This window comes from Oncorhynchus mykiss, chromosome 28, assembly GCF_013265735.2.
Source record: "Oncorhynchus mykiss isolate Arlee chromosome 28, USDA_OmykA_1.1, whole genome shotgun sequence".
NCBI classification, from domain to species: Eukaryota; Metazoa; Chordata; class Actinopteri; order Salmoniformes; family Salmonidae; genus Oncorhynchus; species Oncorhynchus mykiss.
In genome coordinates this window covers 23,360,810-23,384,975 of record NC_048592.1, presented here as the reverse complement: position 1 = coordinate 23,384,975, position 24,166 = coordinate 23,360,810, and the positions used below count along the sequence as shown (strand labels likewise).

Genomic DNA, 24,166 nt, shown 5'->3' with positions numbered 1-24,166 from the left:
TCAACAGTATGGTGGTTTACTGTTTGCACTTGGCTAGGTATAGACTGTGGGAGACTTTAAAAAAACATTTTTTTTATGGGAAATTATGTTGCTAATGATTATCGGTTGTCCCAGACTAAATAATATTAACACAACAACATCCTGTGGTAAGTCATTCTCAGGGTTGGTAAAATGAGTGCTTCCTAGAAATTAATCAGCACCCACACAAACCACTTATTAAAAAAACAAACAAAAAAAAAGTTCTGTTGACAGGATTCTGTTAGTTTGAATGACAAATTATTCTCATTGTCTTTTTGATCCTCCCATCTCAGGATTTTTGTTTAGAATATGGTATATTTAACTAGTTGTGTTTTCTTTCAACACAACACTCCCTTTGCAATGACTGTGCTGGGGCTGACGTGATTACATGTCAACTAGTGAAACATGTCTAACAACCTCACTCTCCTCCCTCTCCCCCCTCACTCTCTCCCTCCCCTCTCTCCAACCCTGCAGAGAAAACAACTACTGCCAATGCAGAGGAGGTACAGAAAGCACACGTCTCGTCAACAGGCCAAAGTGTTATTGACAAAGACGCTCTTGGACCAATGATGCTCGAGGTGGGTGTGAGCAATGCACACTATTCACAACACTGACTCACTTTGGATCATGTGATCCTTTACCTTGAACACACACAAGTTGCATGATTAGCAGGACTTGTGAAATCGACACATTTAAAATATGTAGGGTTGTATAACTCCCCCTGCATAGGGTTGTAGCTAACGCCCCTGCAAGTTTGGTAATGCACGATGGAACAAAAAGTAAATCCTCACACTGGTATAATGCCCCCAAAATGTGTAATAAGACAACATTTCGACTCAAAACTGGGTCTTCGTCAGGACAAGTTGTTCACCAATGCACTAGCCTGGTCCTCATTTGGCGACAGACAGAGGGGTCCCTCTATCTATAAGCAGGGAAAGTGGTAATCAGCGAGTGGCTGCCAGTGTTATTCTCCAGTTCTGTCTAATCTGTTGTCAGTGGGTATTTATTCTCCCTCTGGCTCATACGTTTCTGCATTCAGACAGTGTCTGCGTCCCAAATGGCACCCTATTCCCCACATAGTGAATAGGGTGCCATTTGAAATGGCCTACGTCATGGCATTGACACAGTAGACTCTAAATATAACTGCTGCGGCCGGTTGTCCGCGCTGTTTGAAGTGGTGCAGGTTGGGAGCAGGGACAATTCACAGCCGGGCTGCTGACGTGGTGGAGGAGAGGATTACTCATCAGTCCTGGCGGTAACCAACCATGGGCCATAAAGCAAACTCTGAGAAACCTCTCTGTAGCTGCCAAGAGGACAGGCGATTTACCCGAAATCATAGCTTTTAAAACCCGTTTCTGTCTATGTGGAGTTCCAACTGTGTTTTCTATTGCACACAGAATAGCTGCTGTAGCACCATGGCTAAAGCACGTTGATAGAGGAAGAGTATTCCTATTTTAATCATGTTAGTGTTTCAAGCAGAGTTTTACCCTAGTTTGACCCATTTGTCATTGCAGTTTAGTTACATTGTGTACAACCCAAACCCACTAATATGACAGTGAATTGTTGCCAGGCCAGAATAAGCGATTACAGGCTTAGGCTCAGGGAATGCGTTTAATGGCCTAGCTGTCTTGTATACACTCTCCTGTCCTAAGAGACACACACACACACACACACACACACACACACACACACACACACACACACAGTCTCTGGCTGAAACTTCTTTTTCTCTAAGCTATTTAGTTCACTGAGGATGATGAGCCTGTTGATACACAATGCTCTCAGTGGAGTCGGTTCGCTATGCAGTAATGCATGGTTATACTGTATGGTTATATTCCGACTTGACTGTCCGACTTGCGTGCCGTCATGTTTTAATGATGAAGCCCACGATGCATCCCAAATGACATCCTATTCCATATATATCATGCACTACTTTGGACCAGAAGCCTATAGGCCCTGATAAAAAGTAGGGCACTATAAAGGAACTAAGACTCACTTTTCACACGCTGTTAGCTAGCCCATTTTACGTCCGATCATTCCCTGCTAATGTTTTGATCTCGAAGCCTGTCTTTAGTATGGTAGCTTTGTGCTGCTTAGCCGTAATTGACTTCTTATGCCCTTTTCTCTTCGTAATGGATACGGGTGTTTAAAAAATAATAATAATTATAATATTCCGTAGATGATGGCTCTCTATTTTGTATCCTCACTGTAATGGCTCTAGAACACTTTGGCTAATGGCTCAGTAATATCGCATAAATCTCCTCTTAACCCATTGGAACCCAGACCCTGGATCAACACCATGCTTGCATCCCAAATGGTACCCTATTGCCTATGCACTACTGTCCAGGCCTCATAGGACTCTGGTCCATAGATGTGCACTATATAGGGAATAGAACATCATTTGGGACACAATAGATAACAAACCTGAATATACCAAAGGTAGCTGATGTTTCTCCCATTTTCGATAATCTGTCTACAGTTTCTGTCAATTCACTAATAACCTTCGTCCTCTACTCCCTCGCCGACCTAATGGGTGTTTTTGTGTATATCAAAATACACATTTCTGTCTTGTATGTATCAGTTGAGTATTTTTCTTCTAATAAACCTCATCTTCTCCCAATGCCTTCCTCCACAGGCGCTGGACGGGTTCTTCTTTGTGGTGAACATGGAGGGGAACATTGTGTTTGTGTCGGAGAACGTGACCCAGTACCTGCAGTATAATCAGGAGGAGCTGATGAACACCAGCGTCTACAGCGTCCTGCACGTAGGAGACCACGCAGAGTTCATCAAGAACCTTCTGCCCAAGTCCCTCGGTGAGTTATACTACACCTTTCTCTCACTCCTTTATCAATCCATCACTGCTGCCCAAGTCCCTGGGTGAGTTGATGTACCCACTCACACTCACTGTGACCCATCTATCAAATATATACACTTTTGCGATTCATGTCTAAATCATGTACAAGTCATTTAATTGAGTTGAACATGAAGTGTGAAAATGCTAATATAAGTTGCATTGCATTGGATTTGTGTCACAAATGCTAAAAAGATAGCATTTGAAACAGTGGCCAGGTAAACAAATCCAAAGCATGGGTTGCTGTCATACCTTCTTTAAGAAGATTTTAGATCGCCAGTGAATGAGTCAGTCATGAATGAGACAGGAAATTATGATTTGATATTCGGTGCCAATGGGGATAGTAAGTTGATCGTTTTGACCTTTTGCCCACTGTGTGTGCCCCCTAGTGAACTGCAGAGCACCGCGGTCCAGTGAGAACCCCAACAGGAATAGCCACACGTTTAACTGCCGCATGCTGGTCAACCCCCACGGGCCCTGGGAGGGAGGTGAGCAGGAGCCCCAGGACCAGGAGGTGCAGCAGAAGTATGAGACCATGCAGTGTTTCGCCGTGTCCGAGCCAAAGTCCATCAAAGAGGAGGGAGAAGGTACATAAATGTTTGTTTACCATCAAATCAAACTTGAGTTGAAAACTGAAGAAAATTAAATGATTGACATAAAAGAAAAAGGATGTTTACTGTCATCATGAAGTACCTTTATGATCAGTTATCCACTCCCCTGTCTTCCCATGAGGGGTTAATGCTGAACTCTTGGAATGATGTCTTCTGAGTAAATGTCACTAAATCTTCCAACATGGAACATTAATATGTTTGTGTCAGATGTTACATGTGCTCTTCAAGAGCACTACACTCTACATTCCTAAAATGATTCGTTTTAGAGTTTTTCCAATTTTGGATGCTATTATTAGTATGCTTATCACAAGAATACACTTTGGTCAGCCATATTGGGGTGTGGAAGCTTTGGTTTGGACAGAAATCGTAGACTTGGGTCGCGTTCATTAGTGCAAAACATTTTACAATGGAAAAACAAGCTTTCCTTATTGGACATGTGCAGGTAGTCCCTCCTCTTTTCGGCTGTTTGTTTCTGTTCATTCCTAGTGAATACAGCTCTGTGGGTCTGGGTGTCTTTCCTCTCCGTTCATCTCCGTCTCTCCAGTGTCCTGTCCTCCTTTAGATTCCTGTCATCCGTCAGACGCATCCTCAGAGAGGACCATGGGACGTCTAATTAGTGTCTGCCACTTCCTCCTTTCCCTTGGAGCTCCCAGGGAAATATGTCTTGTCTAATTTTAGTACCGCCGTCCATCCGCCACTGCTTCCAAGATATTCTGCAAAAAAAAGTATTTTGACATTGAAACCGCATCATAGCTTCAAATTCAATGGAGACGTGTTGATATTGAGTAAGGACAGTAGCCAGGAGAGTTGAGGCAGGGTGTGAACTGAACATCGCCAAGTTGTATCACTTACCGCCTCCAACCAAGAGGATAAGTTGGAGGTCATGTTCATGAACTTGGACTACTTCTAGGTAAAGCTTTTAATATGTTTGTTTTTGGTTCTCTTTGTAAAGATTTCCAGTCTTGCCTGATCTGTGTAGCACGAAGGGTTCCTGTCAAAGAGAGGCCCATGCTCCCAACATACGAGAGCTTTACCACCAGGCAGGATCTCCAAGGTAGGGGACAACTACCACTTTGCTACTGTACTGTAGTCAACTGTTCTAAGTAAGTCTCATCACCTCTGTGGGTTGGGTCTCAGAGTTTCATCTTTCGGATTCAATGTTTGCTTGAAATCTACATTAGGATCACAATTCTGACACCAGTTGAATAGCCTATGCGCAATGAAGCCATTGTCTCATGTCAGAAGGCCGTTTGTCTGATAACTTGCAAGTACTGATGGGATAGCTAAAAAGAAGTCGGTCTACAATATGCTGTCCTAACTTTTGAAGATGTTACCAAGGTGATATCGTCCACTGAACCCCCTTTCATCCTCAAGAGTCAGAGTGAATCTTACCAAAAACTATAAACCTGTAACTAATATACGTAGTTTTTTTCATGAGCACTTCACTATCTAAATCCAAGTCTAGTTGAGGTGTTTTGTGGTGGTAGAATCAGTATTTATGAAATTCAAAATGTGCACAAAAATTGGCTAGCTAATGTGTCTGCTTGCTGGCTGAACCGGTTTCAAATCAATGGTAACGATGCCAATTCACATACTCAATGTTGAATACGCCCACTAAGCATAGTGAAATTCTAGCTAATGCACATGATACCTTCATGATTCATGAGTCTTCATGATACCTGTTGTGATTAGTGCACCGAGTTCTACAGCAGAGCTGACTGCTCTCTGCTACGTTATCGCATTGGCCAAATGATACAAAGTAGCGAGGCACAGTTCCAGATGTCAGATGCTGATTTTTGAGAACAGTCCCATAACTTTGGTGCCTTACAACTTAATCAACAAGCTGGAAAATTAGCTACTGTATGACCATTCAAACAAGCTTGCACTAGGCTGCTAGTTGCAGCATGGTTTGTCGTAATCGCTAGTGCGTCATAGCTTCCGAGAGCAGAGTGATTTTCAGAATTAGGAACTAGTGTTAGGCAGATGAGCATAATCTTGATTTTTAGAGCTGAGTTCCACATCCTTCAAGAAAGATGGGTTGAGGGACGAGCGTTGCGTAGGAGTGATGCGATCTGACGTAAGACAATGCAATAACGCATTGTGCTTCTTTCTGCTTTGCTTGCTGTTCAGGTTTTTTTTGGCAGGGTAATTGTAAAGCACTTTGTGACAACATGCTAATGTATTAATAAAATAAAGTTTCATTGATTGAAGCTGGGGAAACTAACTTAGCATTGCAATCTTAGGTAAGATCACGTCGCTGGACACCAGTCTGCTGAGAGCCTCCATGAAGCCAGGCTGGGAGGACCTGGTCAGGAGATGTATCCAAATGTTCCACCTGCAGAACGACGGGGAGATGTCATTTGCCAAAAAGCATCAGCAAGAAGGTACATCTCACGGGATCTCTAGGCCTTTGATCCTCAGTTGATGAATGCCCAAATTTGAAAGCATGTCATTAAATCTCTCTCCCCCATATCTCTCACTCTCTCCATCCCTCTCTCTCCAGTCCTGAGACAGGGCCATGCGTTCAGCCCTCTGTATCGCTTCTCCCTGTCCGACGGTACCATTGTGTCGGCTCACACCAAGAGCAAGCTGGTGCGCTCCCCTGCCACCAACGAACCTCAGCTCTACATGTCCCTCCACATCCTCCAGAGGTACGTCTCCCCTGAACACCACCTCTCTCTAGTTCAGGGTTATTCAACCAGGGGTCACGGAGGTACTTCAGGGGGAGCTGCGAAAATATAAAAAATGTGAATGTTTTTATTTTTATTTCATTGTCTTTAGTTCTATTGCTTGCAACAACAAACAATATTTTTGTTAGTTATCTACAGTAGAAAATAAGAATATATTATTTCTAATGATGTCAGCTTCATTTCACAACTCCTAATATACAGTTGAAGTCGGAAGTTTACTTTCACTTAGGTTGGAGTCATTAACTTGTTTTTCAACCACTCCACAAATTTCTTGTTAACAAACTATAATTTTGGCAAGTCGGTTAGGACATCTACTTTGTGCATGACACAAGTCATTTTTCCAACAATTGTTTACAGACAAAATTAAATAATCTAAAATTCCAGTGAGTCAGAAGTTTACATACACTGTTGACTGCCTTTAAATAGTTTGGAAAATTCCAGAAAATGATGTCATGGCTTTAGAAGCTTCTGATTGGCTAATTGACATAATTTGAGTCAATTGGAGGTGTACCTGTAGATGTATTCCAAGGCCTACCTTCAAACTCAGTGCCTCTTTGCTTGACATCAGGGGAAAATCAAAATAAATCATCTAAAATTGTAGACCTCCACAAGTCTGGTTCATCTTTGGGAGCAATTTCCAAATGCCTGGCGGTCCCATGTTCATCTGTACAAACAATAGTACGCAAGTATAAACACCATGGGACCATGCAGCCGTCATACCACTCAGGAAGGAGACGCGTTCTGTCTCCTAGAGATGAACGAACTTTGGTGCAAAAAGTGTAAATCAATCCCAGAAGAACAGCAAAGGACATTGTGAAGATGCTGGAGGAAACAAAGTATAGATACAAAAGTATCTATATCCACAGTAAAAGGAGTCCTATATCGACAGAACCTGAAAGGCTGCTCAGCAAGGAAGAAGCCACTGCTCCAAAACCGCCATTAAAAAAGCCAGACTACGGTTTGCAACTGCACATGGGGACAAAGATCGTACTTTTTGGAGAAATGTCCTCTGGTCTGATGAAACAAAAATAGAACTGTTTGGCCATAATGACCATTGTTATGTTTGGAGGAAAAAGGGGGATGCTTGCAAGCCGAAGAACACCATTCCAACCATGAAGCACGGGGGTGGCAGCATCATGTTGTGGGGGTGCTTTGCTGCAGGAGGGGCTGGCACACTTCACAAAATAGATGGCAACATGAGAATAGAAAATTATGTGGATATATTGAAGCAACATCTCAAGACATCAGTCAGGAAGTTGAAGCTTGATGTCAAATGGGTCTTCCAAATGGACAATGACCCCAAGCATACTTCCTAAGTTGTGGCAAAATGGCTTAAGGACAACAAAGTCAAGGTATTGGAGTGGCCATCACAAAACCCTGACCTCAATCCCATAGAAAATTTGTGAGCAGAACTGAAAAAGCGTGTGCGAGCAAGGAGGCCTACAAACCTGACTCAATTACACCAGCTCTCAGGAGGAATGGGCCAAAATTCACCCAACTTATTGTGGGAAGCTTGTGGAAGGCTACCCAAAATGTTTCACCCAAAAGTCAATGCTACCAAATACTAATTGAGTGTATGTAAACTTCTGACCCACTGGGAATGTGATTAAAGAAATAAAAGCTGAAATAAATCATTCTCTCTACTATTATTCTGACATTTCACATTCTGAAAGTAAAGTGGTGATCCTAACTGACCTAAGACAGGGAATTTTTACTAGGATTAAATATCAGGTATTGTGAAAAACGGAGTTTAAATATATTAGTCTAAGGTGTATGTAAATGCCTGACTTCAACTGTAGTTCAAATAACACTAACTGGAGTCAATTACACTTACTGGAGTATATGACATGCACAACTGTAAAAAATAAAAAAAGACTCAAGTCCAACAGGCAGCTTCATTAAATAGTACCCGCGAAACACCCGTCTCAATGTCAACAGTGAAGAGGTGACTCGGGATGCTGTCCTTATAAGCAGAGTTCCTCTGTCCAGTGTCTGTGTTCTTTTGCCCATCTTAATCTTTTCTTTTTATTGGCATGTCTGAAGTATGGATTTTTCTTTGCAACGCTGCCTAAAAGGACAGCATCCCAGAGTCGCATCTTCACTTGACGTTGAGACTGGTGTTTTGCGGGTACTATTTAATTAAGCTGCCAGTTGAGGACTTGTGACGTCTGTTTCTCAAACTCGACACAAATGTACTTGTCGTCTTGCTCAGTTGGACACCGGGGCCTCCGACTCCTCTTTCTATTCTGGTTATAGCCAGTTTGCGCTGTTCTGTGTACACAGCGTTGCACGGGATCTTCAGTTTCTTGGCAATTTCTTTCATGGAATAGCCTTAATTTCTCAGAACAAGAATAGACTGATGAGTTTCAGAAGAAAGTTCTTTATTTCTAGCCATTTTGAGCCTGTAATCGAACCCACAATTGCTGATGCTCCAGATACTCAACTAGTCTAAAGGCCAGTTTTATTGCTTCTTATTCAGAACAACCATTTTCAGCTGTGCTAACAGGAGGGATTTCTAATGATCAATTAGCCTTTTAAAATGATAAACTTGGATTAGCTAACACAACGTGCCATTGGAACACAGGAGTGATGGTTGGTGGTAATGGGCCTCTGTACACCTATGTAGATATTCCATTAAAAATCTGCCGTTTCCAGCTACAATAGTCATTAACAATGTCTACACTTTATTTCTGATCCCTTTGATGTTATTTTAATGGACAAAAATGTGCGTTTCTTTCAAAAACAAGGAAATTTCTAAGTGATCCCAAACTTCAATGGTAGTGTATGTAAGCTTTCTTGAATTGGACAAATGACTAACATTTGTTTAAACAGCTGCTCTTAGCGAAAATGTGTTTGGAGTTACTTTTCCAGCTAATAGGCAATATTACTGTTTACAATTATAGTGTCATTATTTTTCCCTCCCTACATTATCTTCCAAATCTATTCCTTTTTAAAATGTTGATTACCTTCCAATTATCATTTATCTGATAAGTCATGACATAAAAAATGCTAACGTATGTTTGGGGTCACTGGTTTGCCTGGGAGGGGGTTGACGACCCCTGCTCTAGTTCAACCCCCGCTCTAGTTCAACCCCCAATGTTTGGGCCTCAGCAGCCATTGACATGGACCCTGGGCCGTTCTACTGATTCTATTTCTATGGGTGCATCCACACAACGGTGGCTCAGTTCATCCCTTGCCACAGCTAATAAATGGCACCCTATTCCCTGTATAGTGTACTGCTTTTGACGAGAGCTCTGTGAGGTGCACTCTGAAGTAGTGGCACTATCAAGGAAATAGGGTGCCATTTCGGAAGCAACCCCAGTGTTTCACCCGTTTATCTGGCGGCCTTGGGGCAGAGCTCGACAGGAACAGGAAACAATAACAGGACTGTTGTTGAGAATGAGTGGATCAACTGCAAACTTGGCGCTTTCTTGTCTAATTCTGAAACTCATAATGTTGCTTCAGTGCCGTGCACAATGACGCCTTTGTGTTTTTAACTGTGCCTGAAGCTGCTAAAGCCCGCTCGGTGCGTACTGCTTTATAGCTGTGGACTGGAGACTCCACTGGCATTTGAGTTTGCGCTGTCTCATAGGACGGAACTTTAGTTATTCGCCTACATTATCTTTTATCAGTGTCCGTCATGGAAGTAATACTGTGTGAAAGGAGAACGTTGACAGTGAATGCCATTTTATGCTTTTCTATAGTTTAGCCAGCATGACTAAAAATGGCTTCCTTAAGTATGTTTGCATTCCAAATGGCACCCTATTTCCTTTATAGTGCACTACTTCTGACTAGGGCCCATAGGGCTGTGATCACTTCACTATATAGGTAATAGGGTGCCATTTGGGATTGAGCCTATGATTATTTCCATCTCCATCCCTAAAGCTGTGTGTCTATTTGTTTTGCCCTCTTCCAGGGAGCAGACGATGTGTGGGATGAACCCAGACATGTCTGCCCAGGGACAGGGGATGGGGAAGCAGCCAATGAACACTGTGTCTTCACTGACTCCTCCCAGTGTGGGTGGGCTGTCCCCAGGGTTGGGGGGACAGGACACAATGGTTGGCAGCAATACCAACATGGCCACCATGGGTGGACGTTACAGATGCCAGGGGGCTATGAACCGTTCTCCCACTCCTCGGGGTAGCAGCAACTATGCACTCAAGATGGGGATGAACAGCCCGTCGCAGGGCAGCCCCAGTGTGACCTCTCAGGGGGGTCAAAGTGGCGGTGGTACCATGGTGTCCCCACGCCACCGCCAGAGCCCCAGTGTGGCGGGTTGCCCCCACGTTCTTCCCACAGGACCCTTCTCCCCAACGGGCAGCCTGCACTCTCCACTAGGGGTGTGTAACAGCACAGGGGTGGGGAACAACCACAGTGCCTACACTGGTAACAGCTCCCTCAACGCCCTTCAGGCCCTCAGCGAATGCCACGGGGTCTCCCAGCAGGGGCAGTCCATAGGGTCACCTGACAGGAAGCCAGGCAGCATGCTGCAGATGCAGAGTCCCCCTGGTAGTGGTGGAGCTAGCAGCACTAGTAACCCCAACCTCAACTCCAGCCAGCTGGCCAACCGCAGCAGCTGCACGTCTGAGAGAGAGATAGAGATGTTTGGAGCGTACGGGGAGCAGTCCCAGCCAGACGGGGAGGAGAGGGAGAACGTGGAGCAGAGGAAGTCGAAAGATGACACCCTCAAGCCTTTTGGAGGATCAGGAGGAGAGCTAACCGAGGCCCAGAACAGGCTCCTCAACAGTAAGGGCCACACCAAGCTTCTGCAGCTACTCACCAACAAGTCAGAGCACATGGAGCCCTGCTCGCCCCACGGGGCCCCTGGGGGAGGGGAGCCCAACTCTAAGGATCCCGGGATGGGACCAGGTGGCCAGAACAATCACTCCACCTCGCTGAAGGAGAAACACAAGATCCTCCATAGACTCCTCCAGAACAGCACGTCCCCGGTGGAGCTGGCCAAGCTGACAGCTGAGGCCACGGGGAAGGAGCTGGGTCAGGGCCAGCAAGACCAGGGAGGACCAGACAGTATGGCTGCCACCATGGCTGAGATGGCCACTAAGCAGGAGTCCATCAGCCCCAAGAAGAAGGACAATGCGCTGCTGCGCTACCTGCTGGACAAGGATGACAACACCATGCAGGAGAAAGGCATCAAGATGGAGCCCGGGACAGAGATGAAGCTGGCCAATGTGAAGACTGAGAAGCACGACCCGGGATACAACATGGCAGACCAGGTCAGTAGAGCAACAATGTGTATGGTCATGATACACTGGCTGCGTCCCAAATGATACTCTATTCCCCCTATGGGTCCTGGTCAAAGGTGGTGCGCTATAGGGAATAGGGACACAAGATCGAGAGTCTGAAGTAGGAGGTAGCGGTTGTAGTAAATCTGTGTTCAAGGGATAAGAGATGGGTGGATGGATGGGGAGGTAAAAACTACAGCCTTTAGTTGTAAGTTAGGCTACACGTTTGCTCTTGGGAAGCTACAGAGATTCATCTCAGATGATAATATTGAGCATAAGATAACATCCCGAAATACACTACATTCACAGATCTCTTTTAGCATAGCCACAATATGTGAGTTCTCCCAAAGGGTGCACTTGTACACACCATTTTTAACAATGGTGAAGACTCCACTTCAGCCAATGTTAACTGCAATCCAATATTTTTAGATCATGACTGGAAGTGTGCAAGTGCACATTTTGGGAGATTGTTAGAGAATCGGGACACTGCCCGAGAGGAGGCAGGAGGTGGAACAGGAACTAACCAACAGCAGGTCACCCTGGCATGCAGACGTGCAGTGCACAGGGAGGAGGGCAGAGTAGAGCTGGGAGCCGTGCGGATCGGAGGGCAGAGCAGCCTTACATCATACATGACCTCATTAGTTCAGCTTGCTATTTATATCCTCCCCTCTATTCATTGGCCTGCCTGTATGAAATGGCCTGAGCAGGAAGATTCCATTCCTGTCTGTAGGCCTCTTTCTCTCTCACTCTTTCTCTCTGCTATCATATTTAAATGAAAAATGTAGTTCATTCTCAGTGATGATTGGTACAGTAATTAGCCTAGGCTAGCTATGCACTGGTTTTGTTGATTGGAAGGCAATCAACATTTTCTTTACATTTGAATGTGGAGAATTGTGTTTTCCTGCGCTAGAAAATATGTTCCATAATATCTATATATTATTTATGTACATAGTAGTCAGATGTTCTAAATGCTCATGGACACTGTCTCCCACATTCTACTATCCTACTCATGTCTGGTCCTGAAGTCTACTCTAATGCATATAAGACTTGTCTGCGTCTTTCTGTGTGTGTGCATGCAGTCTAGTGCGCTGGAAGACATCTTGGATGATCTGCAGTGTCGCCAGCAGCAGCAGCTCTTCTCAGGCCAGCACCACCAGCAGCAGTCCAGACCCGTGTCTCTGCCCACCAACGTAGACAAGCAGTCCATCATCAACGACATCCTGCAGATGACAGAGAACAACCGCAGTCCCACGGGCACCAACACAGAGCAGAAGGCCTTCCCAGGCATGGGCCCAGGACGTGAGTTAACCATACCCCTGCTCATATCTGTTCTAGTTTGCATCCCAAATGGCACCCTCTTCCCTATGGGCCCTGGTCAAAGTAGTACACTGTATAGAGAATAGGGTGCCATTTGGGAAGCAACCCAAGTAGCATGAGATGGTAGTAGCCCTTAACCACAGATCTGAGATCAGCTTACTCTCCCCAAATGTTAATAACCTTCATCATAAAGAATATCTGACCCGGTGTCAGCAGTTAGTTAGGGGCAACTTCTACCTACTTTGTCCCACTTTTGGGGAAAAGATTGTTTGGTCAAGCCAGTATCGTTTAGTAAGATGATTGTGTAACTTTTTCTGTCTTGTGCTCCCAGACTTCAATGGTCCCAGGATGGGTCAGCTAGGCCAACGGCCCCCTGTCCGCAGTATGTCCCTGGATCAGTCCAACATGTCTGCCCATGGTTCTCCCCGACCCTTCCCTCCTCCCAGGAACAGCAGCCCCTACTCTGTCATGCAGCAGCAAGCCATGATGGGAAACCACGGAATGTTGCAGAACCAGGCTAACATGGGCAACCCAGGTGAGTCGTCTAACAATTCATTAAGCATTTCCATCAAAATGTCTAGTGCAAATTTAAGAGATGTGCTCTGTGTTATTAGATATAGGATCAGTCCCAAATGGCACCCTATTCCCTATATAGTGCACTAATTTTGACTAGGGACCGTATGGTCCAGTTTCAGTGTTTGTAAGCTGAGCCAGGATCACTTCTTTCCCCCTGTCCCAGGCTTGCCCCAGGCTAGCATGCAGCAGGGTTGGGGTCCTCAGGGGCCAATGGGCCAGGCTCTGCAGCAGAGAATGGGGCCTGATGGTCGCATGGTGCCCAACATCTCAGCTGGAGTCCCCATGAGGCCCAGCAACCAGCAGCCTGGACCCAGACAGATGGTCCCAATGCAGATGATGGGAAACGGTAGGTGCTGGTGCTGCCCACCTTTCGCCACACACACCTTGCCCTTGTTTTTCCACGCACACCTTGCCCTTATTTTTCCACGCACACATTCACAACTTGCCGCCGTTTCTCCAAACACACAAACGTCTCTATTGTCTCTGTATCCTTCTAGAGACATATGAAGCCCATAATTGAAGTTATTCTGAGTCTTTTCATAATGTCTGTTGAACAGTGCAATCCGATATGGAGATGGCTGGTCCTCCCTACCCAGGACAGCAGGCACTGCCCAATCAGACAGCCCCGTGGCCTGACCGCATGATGTCAGTGGATCACAGGCCTTATGGGAACCAGAACCGGTAACTAGCTACACACCGTACAGACCCCTTCTCTCAGTGACCGTACAATACACCTCTCTGCTGTCTGACACACTCTTTTGAAAAGTAGTGCACTATATCGGGTACCATTTGGGACGAAACTAACTCAGTCTGAACCTACTCTGGGCCCAGGTTACTAAAAGCATCTTAAGGCTAAGTTCATCGTTAGAATCTTAGTAGGAGCATCGTTAAATCTCCAAACTGTTTCCCAAAACCATTGTTATTAATGTTGCACTCAAAAGCTTGTAATCTAACGCCTGCCTCAGACCACTCGTAGAAGTGCATCAATGGGTGCTTTTTTTTTGACCTCCCACATCACTTTATACACAGATCTCTGCTAAACATAAAATCACATGCTTTATCCATCTCTGTGACCACCGATAACTTTAGAACAAAGTTGACTACAAATACAAAGATGCCAATGTCTTTGCAATTGATACAAACAAACAAACAAACAAACAACATACTGTAGAAAGATATGCTTTAAATGAAAACTGAGATGACTGCATTAAAATATAAACAGTAAGAGGCCTATTTTCAGTCCTATTGAAATACATTCCATGTTCAATCGGTTGCATTATATTTTGCTACTTGTAGGCTCCTGTCTGTAATGTGTCTCAACATACTTCAAGATGTGTAGCCTAACGTGCGCAATGATGTGCCAAATCTGTGATTTTATGCATTTTTATTGGGTAAACATTAGGAAAAAAACACCTCAATAGGTGATATCTCTCTAGGCGCTGATCCGTCGTCCGTATTGTGAAATAATTGTAATGTTAAGGAAATATTTTAATGTATAAAGCTGATCCGAGAGCAGCACCCCCCCCCCTTTCCTTCAATCCTATCAGTATCGACACATGCTCCAACAACTTCAGTCAGGGGCTGTTGAGTGAGTGGAAATGACAGTGGTATGGTATGCACGGGATGGTGTGTGTATGATAAGAAGCAGATGATTCACCGTGGTGATCTCCTTAGCCAAACGGCCCTTTCCAGTCGGATCTTTGACCTCTAACCTCAGACCTTGTGTTGTGTTCTTGCATTTAAAACCCACACTTTTTCTCGCACCGATTCTACTGATAGGGGCTACCTCGTGAGGGTCTACTTGCAATAACTGTGATATGTGATTGTATTTTCCTACTGAACCTTGTCTGGATCAGAGCGTCTGCTAAATGACCTTAATGTGATGAAACGTCGTGTTCCCCACAGACAGGCTTACGGTAACTCCCAGGATGAGGTGCTGTGTTCTCCCTTGCGGCCTGGGGAGGGGCCTTCGGACGGGGATGCCCTGCTCAGCCAGCTCTATTCAGTGCTGAAAGACTTTGACGGCCTGGAGGAGATTGACCGCGCCCTGGGAATCCCCACTCTGATTAGTCAGGTAATCTCTATTAGCCACTCTAATATGCGCAGTCCACAGATATGTACTTGAGCAGGGTTTCCCAAACTTGGTCCTGAAGCCCCTCTGGGGGCACGTTTATATTTTTTTCCCCCTAGCACTACACAGGTGATTCAAGTTTTGATTATTTGAATCGGCTGTGTAGTGCTAGGGCATAAACCAAAATGTTTACTGGCGCGGGCTCAGGACTGAGTTTGGGAAACCCTGTACTAGAAAGCTCATCTCCTATCTTTGCAATGGCAACTTCAAAATGGTGTACACCCTCAATGGCGCTGTCCATGCTAACACAGGCTTTGGGCCAAGTGTGCCCTCTATCCAACTCTATGGCCTAGGCCAACAAGCCTTTTGCAGGCAGCTGGACTCAGCTCATTTTCCCTTGAGGCCTTACTCTAGTACTGTAATTCACTGACTGCTGTACTGTAGTTAGCTGTCCCCTAAGGTCTACAGGGAATGTGTATGTTGCTGTGGGTTCTGTCAATTTAATGGATAGAGATATTAAGGAAGTTGGTGTAGAAACTACAAAATCTCAAATTAAATTAACTGACTAGTTAGCAAGCCATTGCTTATTAACGGAAGGAAGACAGCCAAATGAACACTGACCTACAGTAGCTTTTTTTTTTATGTCCTGCTATGTGACTAAATTTCTTACTTGGTTTGATCTCTGTAGGGCCAGCCAGTGGCGCAGGAGCAGTATGCCAATCAGGAGTCACCCATGAGGAAGCCACCCATGTATAGCCAGTACCCCCATGCTGGTAGTATGGCACAGGGCAACTACATGAGCCAGCAGGACCCTGGCTTCCATGGTATGCCCGGTCAGATGGGCCAGCGGATGGGGTACCCCATGCTCCGACTCCCTGCCCGACCAGGAGGCCCGGTGCCCGCCCAGCCCAACAACCTGAGGCTGCAGCTGCAGCATCGACTACAGGGACAGCTGGTAGGGCAACACACCATCCCTGGAGCCCTCACTGTTAATAATATAGGCCCTATCCTAATGAATTTCTTCATCTGCAAAGAAACGTTTAAAAAGCTTGAAATTATGTTTGAAATGATAAATGCTTTACAAAGTTTACATATTAGACCTAAGGCACAATATACAAACTTTCCTCTTTCAAAATCAGACACACCACCCCTAGAGCCCTCAATGTAAATCATAGGGCATATAGAAGTCCTGACCTGAAAAGGACAATTGATAAGCTAAAGCTTGAAATGGTATTTGGAATGAGTAGTTTGCAATATTGACATCGATAATTGAACAACCTTGCCCCTTTCCCTTGTCAAAATCATAAAGGGACTGGACATTTAAGAACATTGCAAACTGAACTGGACATCTGAAATCAACTGTTAATTGTCTACTCAGTTTCTGCAGTAAACTCTGAGGATTCTACTGCCACCTGCTGGAGAGTTTGAGAAATGGCTAAACTATTTTATAGCAATGACTCAAATCAAATGTTATTTTAATTTTATTTATTTCACCTCTATTTAACCAGGTAGGCCAGTTGAGAACAAGTTACTTTTCATATTTGTCGCCAAACCTACTGGCTCCAGGTCATCTATAAAAATCTTTGCTAGGTAAAGCCCCGCCTTATCTCAGCTTCAAACATAAAGATATAAAACTATATTTTTTTGTGAAGAATCAACAACAAGTGGGACACAATCATGAAGTGGAACGACATTTATTGGATATTTCAAACTTTTTTAACAAATCAAAAACTAAAAAATTGGGCGTGCAAAATTATTCAGCCCCCTTAAGTTAATACTTTGTAGCGCCACCTTTTTCTGCGATTACAGCTGTAAGTCGCTTGGGGTATGTCTCTATCAGTTTTGCACATCGAGAGACTGCCTGGTGTGATCCTTGTTCTTCATGATGCTCTCTGCGCTTTTAACGGACCTCTGAGACTATCACAGTGCAGGTGCATTTATACGGAGACTTGATTACACACAGGTGGATTGTATTTATCATCATTAGTCATTTAGGTCAACATTGGATCATTCAGAGATTCTCACTGAACTTCTGGAGAGAGTTTGCTGCACTGAAAGTAAAGGGGCTGAATAATTTTGCACGCCCAATTTTTCAGTTTTTGATTTGTTAAAAAAGTTTGAAATATCCAATAAATGTCGTTCCACTTCATGATTGTGTCCCACTTGTTGTTGATTCTTCACAAAAAAATACAATTTTATATCTTTATGTTTGAAGCCTGAAATGTGGCAAAAGGTCGCAAAGTTCAAGGGGGCCGAATACTTTCGCAAGGCACTGTATCTGTTCCTGGTTCTACATTTTGAGAACGGGGCATGCTTATTTAAGATGGTGAGGAAAGCACTTTTGAAGAATAACCAGGCATCCTCTACTGACGGAATACCCGGGCTAGGTTGATTAGAAAGGCCTGCTCGCTGAAGTGTTTTAGGAAGCGTTTGACAGTGATGAGGGGTGGTCGTTTAACCGCAGACCCATTACGGATGCAGGCAATGAGGCAGTGATCGCTGAGATCCTCGTTGAAGACCATAGAGGTGTATTTGGAGGGCAGGTTGGTTAGGATGATATCTATGAGGGTGCCCGTGTTTACGGATTTGGGATTGTACCTGGCAGGTTTTTATAGATTTAATTTTTTTTTTTTAAATTTTATAGATTTGTCATATGCTTTGTAAACAACAGGTGTAGATTAACAGTGAAATGCTTACTTAGGGGCCCTTCCCAACAATGCAGAGAAATAACTTATAGAAAGATAATAACACACGGAATAAATACACAATGAGGAACAAAAACTTGACTATATACACAGTGTATTGAGTCAATGTGTGGCGGTATGAGGTAATTGAGGTAGATACTAAATGTTAATATGGGTAGGGGTAAATTAACTAGGCAACGGCATGGATAAAAAGGAGTAGCAGCAGTATATGTGATGAGTCAAAAGAGTTTGTGCAAAGGGGGGTCAATACAGATAGTACAGGTAGCTATTTGGTTAACTATTTAGCAGTCTTATGGTTTCGGGGTTAAAGCTGTTCAGAGTTCTGTTGGTTCCAGACTTGGCGCATCGGTACCGCTTGCTATGCAGTAGCAGAGAGTATTTGACAATTTTTAGGGCCCTCTGACACTGCCTGGTGTAGAGGTCCTGGGCGGCAGGGAGCTTGGACCCAGTGATTTATTAGGCCGTACCCACTTCCCTTCTGTAGCTCTTTGCGGTTGGATGCCAAGCAGTTGCCATACCAAGCTGTGACACAGCCAGTCAAGATGATCTCAGATTTTTTAAGCTCTGAGCGCCCATGCCAAATCTTCAGCCTCCTGGGGGGGATGAGGCTTTGTTGGTGTGTGGGCCATTTAAGTTACTTCCTTAGTAATGATGGTGTGGATGTGAGCCATGACCATCCAAGCATTTCATAGCTACAGATGTGAGTGCTACAGGGGCGATAGTCATTTAGACGGGTTACCTTGGCATTCTTGGGCACAGGGACTGTGGTGGTCTGCTTGAAACATGTAAGTATTACAGATGGGGTCAGGGAGCGGTTGAACATGTCAGTGAAGACACTGACAATGCCAGCTGGTCAGTGAATGCTCTGAGTATTCCTCCTGGTTATCCATCTGGCCTGAGGCCTTGTGAATGTTAAAGGAAAGGTTCACCCAATTTGAATGTTATATAGTTTTTGTGCATCTCTGAGTAATGTATGATTGATTCCCTGGATAATTGCATGTTTTCATGTGTATCTGAGTTATTGGCCTTCAAGCAGGGAGAAATCCGTCCTGTATGACGCAGCACCGTGATAGTCGCTCTCACTACACTGGAAGTTAATAGGAATACGACTTTTAGATTGCAAAAAACGTCTATCATAGATTTCAATACTGACTGATGTCATAACTCGGTAGGTTGTCTTCTCTCGAATGAGCCATTGATCATATTTTAACGATATTCCTACCTCGAGAAATGTGTCATTTAACGGAGGGTCTAGCACATTATTCCCATTTGTCTGCTACTTTAGTCCAGGGTGCATTGCATGGTGCCATTGCCAGAGATATTATAGAAAGTAGATAGGAGTCCAATGAATGAATGAATGAAGGACCGTATACCGTCCCAATCAAGGCCACTTTGTAATGCTGCTTCACGCAGTTGTTAAGCTAATCATCATGCAACCCCTTCTCAAAGTCAGTGTGTATGTCGAGAAATGTGCTTATTTTCCTCTAAAGTACGTGATTTCACGATTCCAAAGCTCCTTGTCCCAGAATCACCCAGAATACACAGTGTGGCCCATTGACGTAGCATGGGCAACATTTCCCATCCCCTTAAGTATATCTGTCGTTTCGAATGTTAGGTTGAGCGTTAGGTTGAACATGGCAAGATTGTAGACTCCTAAATTGATAGTGCATTTTGTTTAGGTGATTTTACAGATACCTAGCTATGTTACATGCTGATATTGTCTTTGGTATTACTGTGTGTAGCTATGTTTGCTTTCTACCTGCCTAGATAGCCCATAGATAGAGAGCATTGCATTGTGTATTTTGTAGTTGACTTGAGCTGCAACACATTTCCACAACGATTTTCCAGGTTCCCACCAACCTTATAACGCCAAAATGAAACATTTGTTCGCAAAAAATATAATACCAATACATTGGCTACAGAGAGCGAGATCACACAGTCGTCTGGAACAGCTATTGCTCTCATGCATGGTTCAGTGTTGCTTGCCTCAAAGCGAGCATAGAAGGCATTTAACTCATCTGGTAGGCTCGCGTCACTGGGCACCTCATGGCTGGGTTTCCCTTTGTAATTCGTGATAGTTTGCAAGCCCTGCCACATCTGACACGCATCAGAGCTGGCATATTAGGATCCATCTTAGTCCTGTATTGACACTGGCTATTTGATCACTCTTCAGAGGTCGTAGCGGGATTTTATTACATTATCAATAAAGTGCAGTATCATAAATGTCTTTGGACTTCACCAAGTAATGGGTCTAATAGAATGTCAAGGGCTATATAATTAACACGTTTAAGTTGGTTAAATTCAACAACAAATTGTTTTATTTCCTCAGCAGAATCGTCAGCCAATGATGAACCAGATGGGTGTGTCCAACATGAACCTACCTCTTAGACCCAGTGTACCCAACCAGGTTAGTCAGAATACTGTAGCAGATCATTATTATTACAGCTCCATGCGTGTGTGAGTTTGCATCCTTAATGGCACCCTATTCCCTATAAATAAAATTCAAATATAGTGTACTTCTTTTGGCAGCACCCTATTCCCTATATAGTGTACTACTTTTGACCAGGACCTATAGGGCTCTGTTCAAAAGTAATGCACTTTATAGGGAATAGGGTTCCATTTGGGCTGCACTCTAATGCCTTAAGTCTAAATGTGTATTGTCTGTCTGTCCTCCTAGGGAACCCTGAATGCTCAGATGTTGGCCCAGAGACAGAGGGAGTACCTGAGTAACATCCTGCGCCAGCGCCAGCAGCACGTCCACCAGAGAGCCATGCTGATGCGGGCCCAGGGCCTCATCGCCCCCCCCAACATGGCTTCAGCGGCTGGGGCAGTGGAGCCCTCACAGTCCCCTGGCATGCCCCCCGGTTCCATGGGCACCAACCCTCGGATCCCCCAGGCAAACCCCCAGCAGTTCCCCTACCCGGCCAGCTACGGTACTGGTCTTACGTCTCCGCCACCCTCCACCAGCCCCTTCCCCCCGCTGTCCCCTGGTCTCCCTGGGGCTCAGCAGCTCCTCTCCCCTCTCCACTCCTCCCCAATCTCGCATGGCTCCTCCCAGATGAGTCTAGCTAACCAGCAAGGGATGATGGGAAACGTAGGTGGCCAGTTTGGAGTCGTAGTGAATCCACAAATGCAGCAACACCGTGCCTTCCAGTTTCCCAGCTCAGGTATACTGTAAAATAATGCTCCCCGTCACCTCGCTGTGTGGCTTCTTGTCACAGCTTTGGTTTAATTTCAATTGATAATCATTTTAATCATACGTGGGTTTAATTTGGTGGTTGCATGACTGTAGTGGTATTTGTTTCTCATACATACTCCATGGTGGTTTAGCTGAACAGCTGCCAAATGAAATAGTACACTACTGGTCAAACCTTTTAGAACACCTACTCATTCAGGCGTTTTTCTTAAATTTTTACTATTTTCTACATTGTAGAATGATAGTGAAGACATTAAAACTATGAAATGACACACATGGAATCATGGAGGAACCAAAAAAAGTTTTATATTTTAGATTCTTCAAATAGCCACTCTTTGCCTTGACAGTTTTGCACACTCTTGGCATTCTCTCAACCAGCTTCATGAGGTAGCCACCTGGAATGCATTTCAATTGTGCCTTATAAGTTAATTTGTGGAATTTCTTTCCTTCTTAATGCATTTGAGCCAATCAGTTGTGTTGTGACAAGGTAGGGGGCATATACATAGCCCTATTTGGTAAAAGACCAAGTCCATATTATGGCAAGGACAGCTCAAATAAGCAGAGAGAAATGACAGTCCATCATTACTTTAAGACATGAAGGTCGGTCAATACGGAAAATGTCAGGAACTTTGAAAGTTTCTTCAAGTGCAGTCGCAAAAACCATCAAGTGCTATGATGAAACTGGCTCTCATGAGGACCACCACAGGAAAGGAAGATCCAGAGTCACCTCTGCTGCAGAGGATAAGTTCATTACAGTTACCAGCCTCAGAAATTGCTTAATGGTTGAATTGCTGAAAAGACACCACTACTAAAGGACACCAATATGAAGAAGAGACTTGCTTGGGCCAAGAAACACAAGCAATGGAAAGTCCAAATTTGAGATTTTTGGCACCAACCACCATGTCTTTGTGAGACGCGGTGTGGGTGAACGGATGATCTCTCCACATGTGTATTTCCCACCATGAAGTATGGAGGAGGAGGTGTGATGGTGCTTTGCTGGTGACATTATCTGTGATTGATTTAGAATTCAGGGCACACTTAACCAGCATGGCTACCACAGCATTCTGCAGCGATACGCCATCCCATCTGGTTTGCGCTTAGTGGGACAATCATTTGTTTTTCAACAGGACAATGACCCAAAACACCTCCAGGCTGTGTAATGGCTATTTGACCAATAAGGAGAGAGATGGAGTGCTGCATCAGAGGACCTGGCCTCCACAATCCCCCAACCTCAACCAAATTGAGATGGTTTCGGATGAGTTGGACCGCAGAGTGAAGGAAAAGCAGCCAACAAGTGCTCAGCATATGTGGGAACTCCTTCAAGACTGTTGGAAAAGCATTCCAGGTGAAGCTGGTTGAGAGAATGCCAAGAGTGTGCAAAGCTGTCATCAAGGTAACGTGGCTATTTTGAAGAATCTCAAATATAAATATATTTTGATTTAACACTTTTGTTTACTACATGATTCCATATGTGTTATTTCATAGTGCAATAGTGAAGACATCAAAACTATCTGCAATGCCTAAAAGTCAAAATAACTAAAAACCCTCGACTGAGTAGGTATTCTAAAACTTTTGACTGGTAGTGTATGCCTCATGTAATCTCACAGGTATATCTACCTAAAGATATCAGAGTACTTGTGATCCATAGTATTAACTCATTGCTTCTGTCATGTTAGTCAAAACAATCCATTACATATGATACAGGGATATGAATTACTAATAGCATTATCAGATTGCTTCATGTTGGTGTTCACATAGATGTTGGTAGTGGCTGAGCTGTAGAATTTTCATATTTTTCATCTTCTCTTACCCATTCATGTGACTGTATAGACTTGATTGTGCCACATTTTTGGCCAACTGTATGTACTTTACTTTGGCTCTTCATGTATTTCTGATTCTTCATTAACATATCTGCAGTAGTCAACTACAACACATAGCTTATCTTAAGCCTGGTCCCTATTTGTGCTTTTGGCAATTCCATTTCTGTCATTGTCAAGCCAAACATGGCATGACGATGAATGACAAGGAGTTGGAATGGTGGAAAAAAACAGACTGGCATTCAAGCAATCTTATCTTGACAATTAAATTAATGCTTAGGTAACGTCTACTGTACTCTCCACCCCTCAGTACTGATAACAAATGTCTCCTCCCTGGTCCTGTCAGGTATAAACCAGCAGCAGCAGGACGCAGGCTTCACAGGAGCCACCACCCCCCAGAGTCCCCTCATGTCCCCCCGCATGAATCACGCCCAGAGCCCCATTATGCAGCAGCAGGCCCAGGCCAACTCCTCCTACCAGCCCTCCTCTGAGATGAACGGCTGGCCTCAAGGCAACATGTCAGGAAACAGGTGAGACTGACTGGCAACTCTACCTGGATCAAAATCTAATTTTATCACGTGTCAAATTTTTATTTAACCTTTATTTAACTAGGCAAGTCAGTTAAGAACAAATTCTTATTTACAATGACTGCCTTCCCCGGTCAAACCCAAACGATGCTGGGCCAAATGTGCACCGCCCTATGGGACTCCCAATCCCAGCCGGATGTGATGTGATACTGTAGTGACGCCTCAAGCACTGAGATGCAGTGAGTTAGAACGCTGCGCCACTCGGGAGCTAAAGCGTTAAAATAACTATGCATAGATAATGACCAGAGAGTAGCAGCAGTGTAAAAGGGGGGGGGGGGGGGGCAATGCAAATAGTCTGGGTAGTCATTTGATTAGCTGTTCAAGGAGTCTTATGGCTTGGAGGTAGAAGCTGTTAAGAAGCCTTTTGGTTGCAAAATTCAAGTAACTTCGGAAAGGGTTTCCAGGAAGTCCTGGTTGGAGGATTCTCTGAATCAGGAGGAAATTAACAGAAATCTGTAATTCTTCATCCAGGTTTTCTGGAAAA

The 24,166-nt window shown here is 44.4% G+C and overlaps 1 protein-coding gene across 9 annotated transcripts in view; it reads left to right on the top strand.

The window, feature by feature from the left end:
• The window catches only part of LOC110508769 (nuclear receptor coactivator 2), a 51,409-nt gene that overhangs the window by 22,746 nt on the left and 4,497 nt on the right, over nucleotides 1-24,166 (top strand). For 6 of the 9 annotated variants that reach the window (XM_021589563.2, XM_021589568.2, XM_021589567.2 and 3 more), the window contains 16 exons: nucleotides 493-596; nucleotides 2,654-2,831; nucleotides 3,259-3,456; nucleotides 4,433-4,534; nucleotides 5,724-5,864; nucleotides 5,984-6,131; nucleotides 10,087-11,404; nucleotides 12,493-12,712; nucleotides 13,062-13,265; nucleotides 13,470-13,652; nucleotides 13,864-13,987; nucleotides 15,212-15,380; nucleotides 16,066-16,332; nucleotides 20,412-20,489; nucleotides 20,760-21,249; nucleotides 23,442-23,625. In XM_021589563.2, coding sequence (XP_021445238.2) covers nucleotides 493-596; nucleotides 2,654-2,831; nucleotides 3,259-3,456; nucleotides 4,433-4,534; nucleotides 5,724-5,864; nucleotides 5,984-6,131; nucleotides 10,087-11,404; nucleotides 12,493-12,712; nucleotides 13,062-13,265; nucleotides 13,470-13,652; nucleotides 13,864-13,987; nucleotides 15,212-15,380; nucleotides 16,066-16,332; nucleotides 20,412-20,489; nucleotides 20,760-21,249; nucleotides 23,442-23,625 — 4,108 coding nt within the window. The remainder of the gene's footprint in view (nucleotides 1-492; nucleotides 597-2,653; nucleotides 2,832-3,258; nucleotides 3,457-4,432; nucleotides 4,535-5,723; nucleotides 5,865-5,983; nucleotides 6,132-10,086; nucleotides 11,405-12,492; nucleotides 12,713-13,061; nucleotides 13,266-13,469; nucleotides 13,653-13,863; nucleotides 13,988-15,211; nucleotides 15,381-16,065; nucleotides 16,333-20,411; nucleotides 20,490-20,759; nucleotides 21,250-23,441; nucleotides 23,626-24,166) is intronic. The other 3 variants (XM_021589570.2, XM_021589566.2, XM_021589569.2) reach the window with 3 other exon arrangements.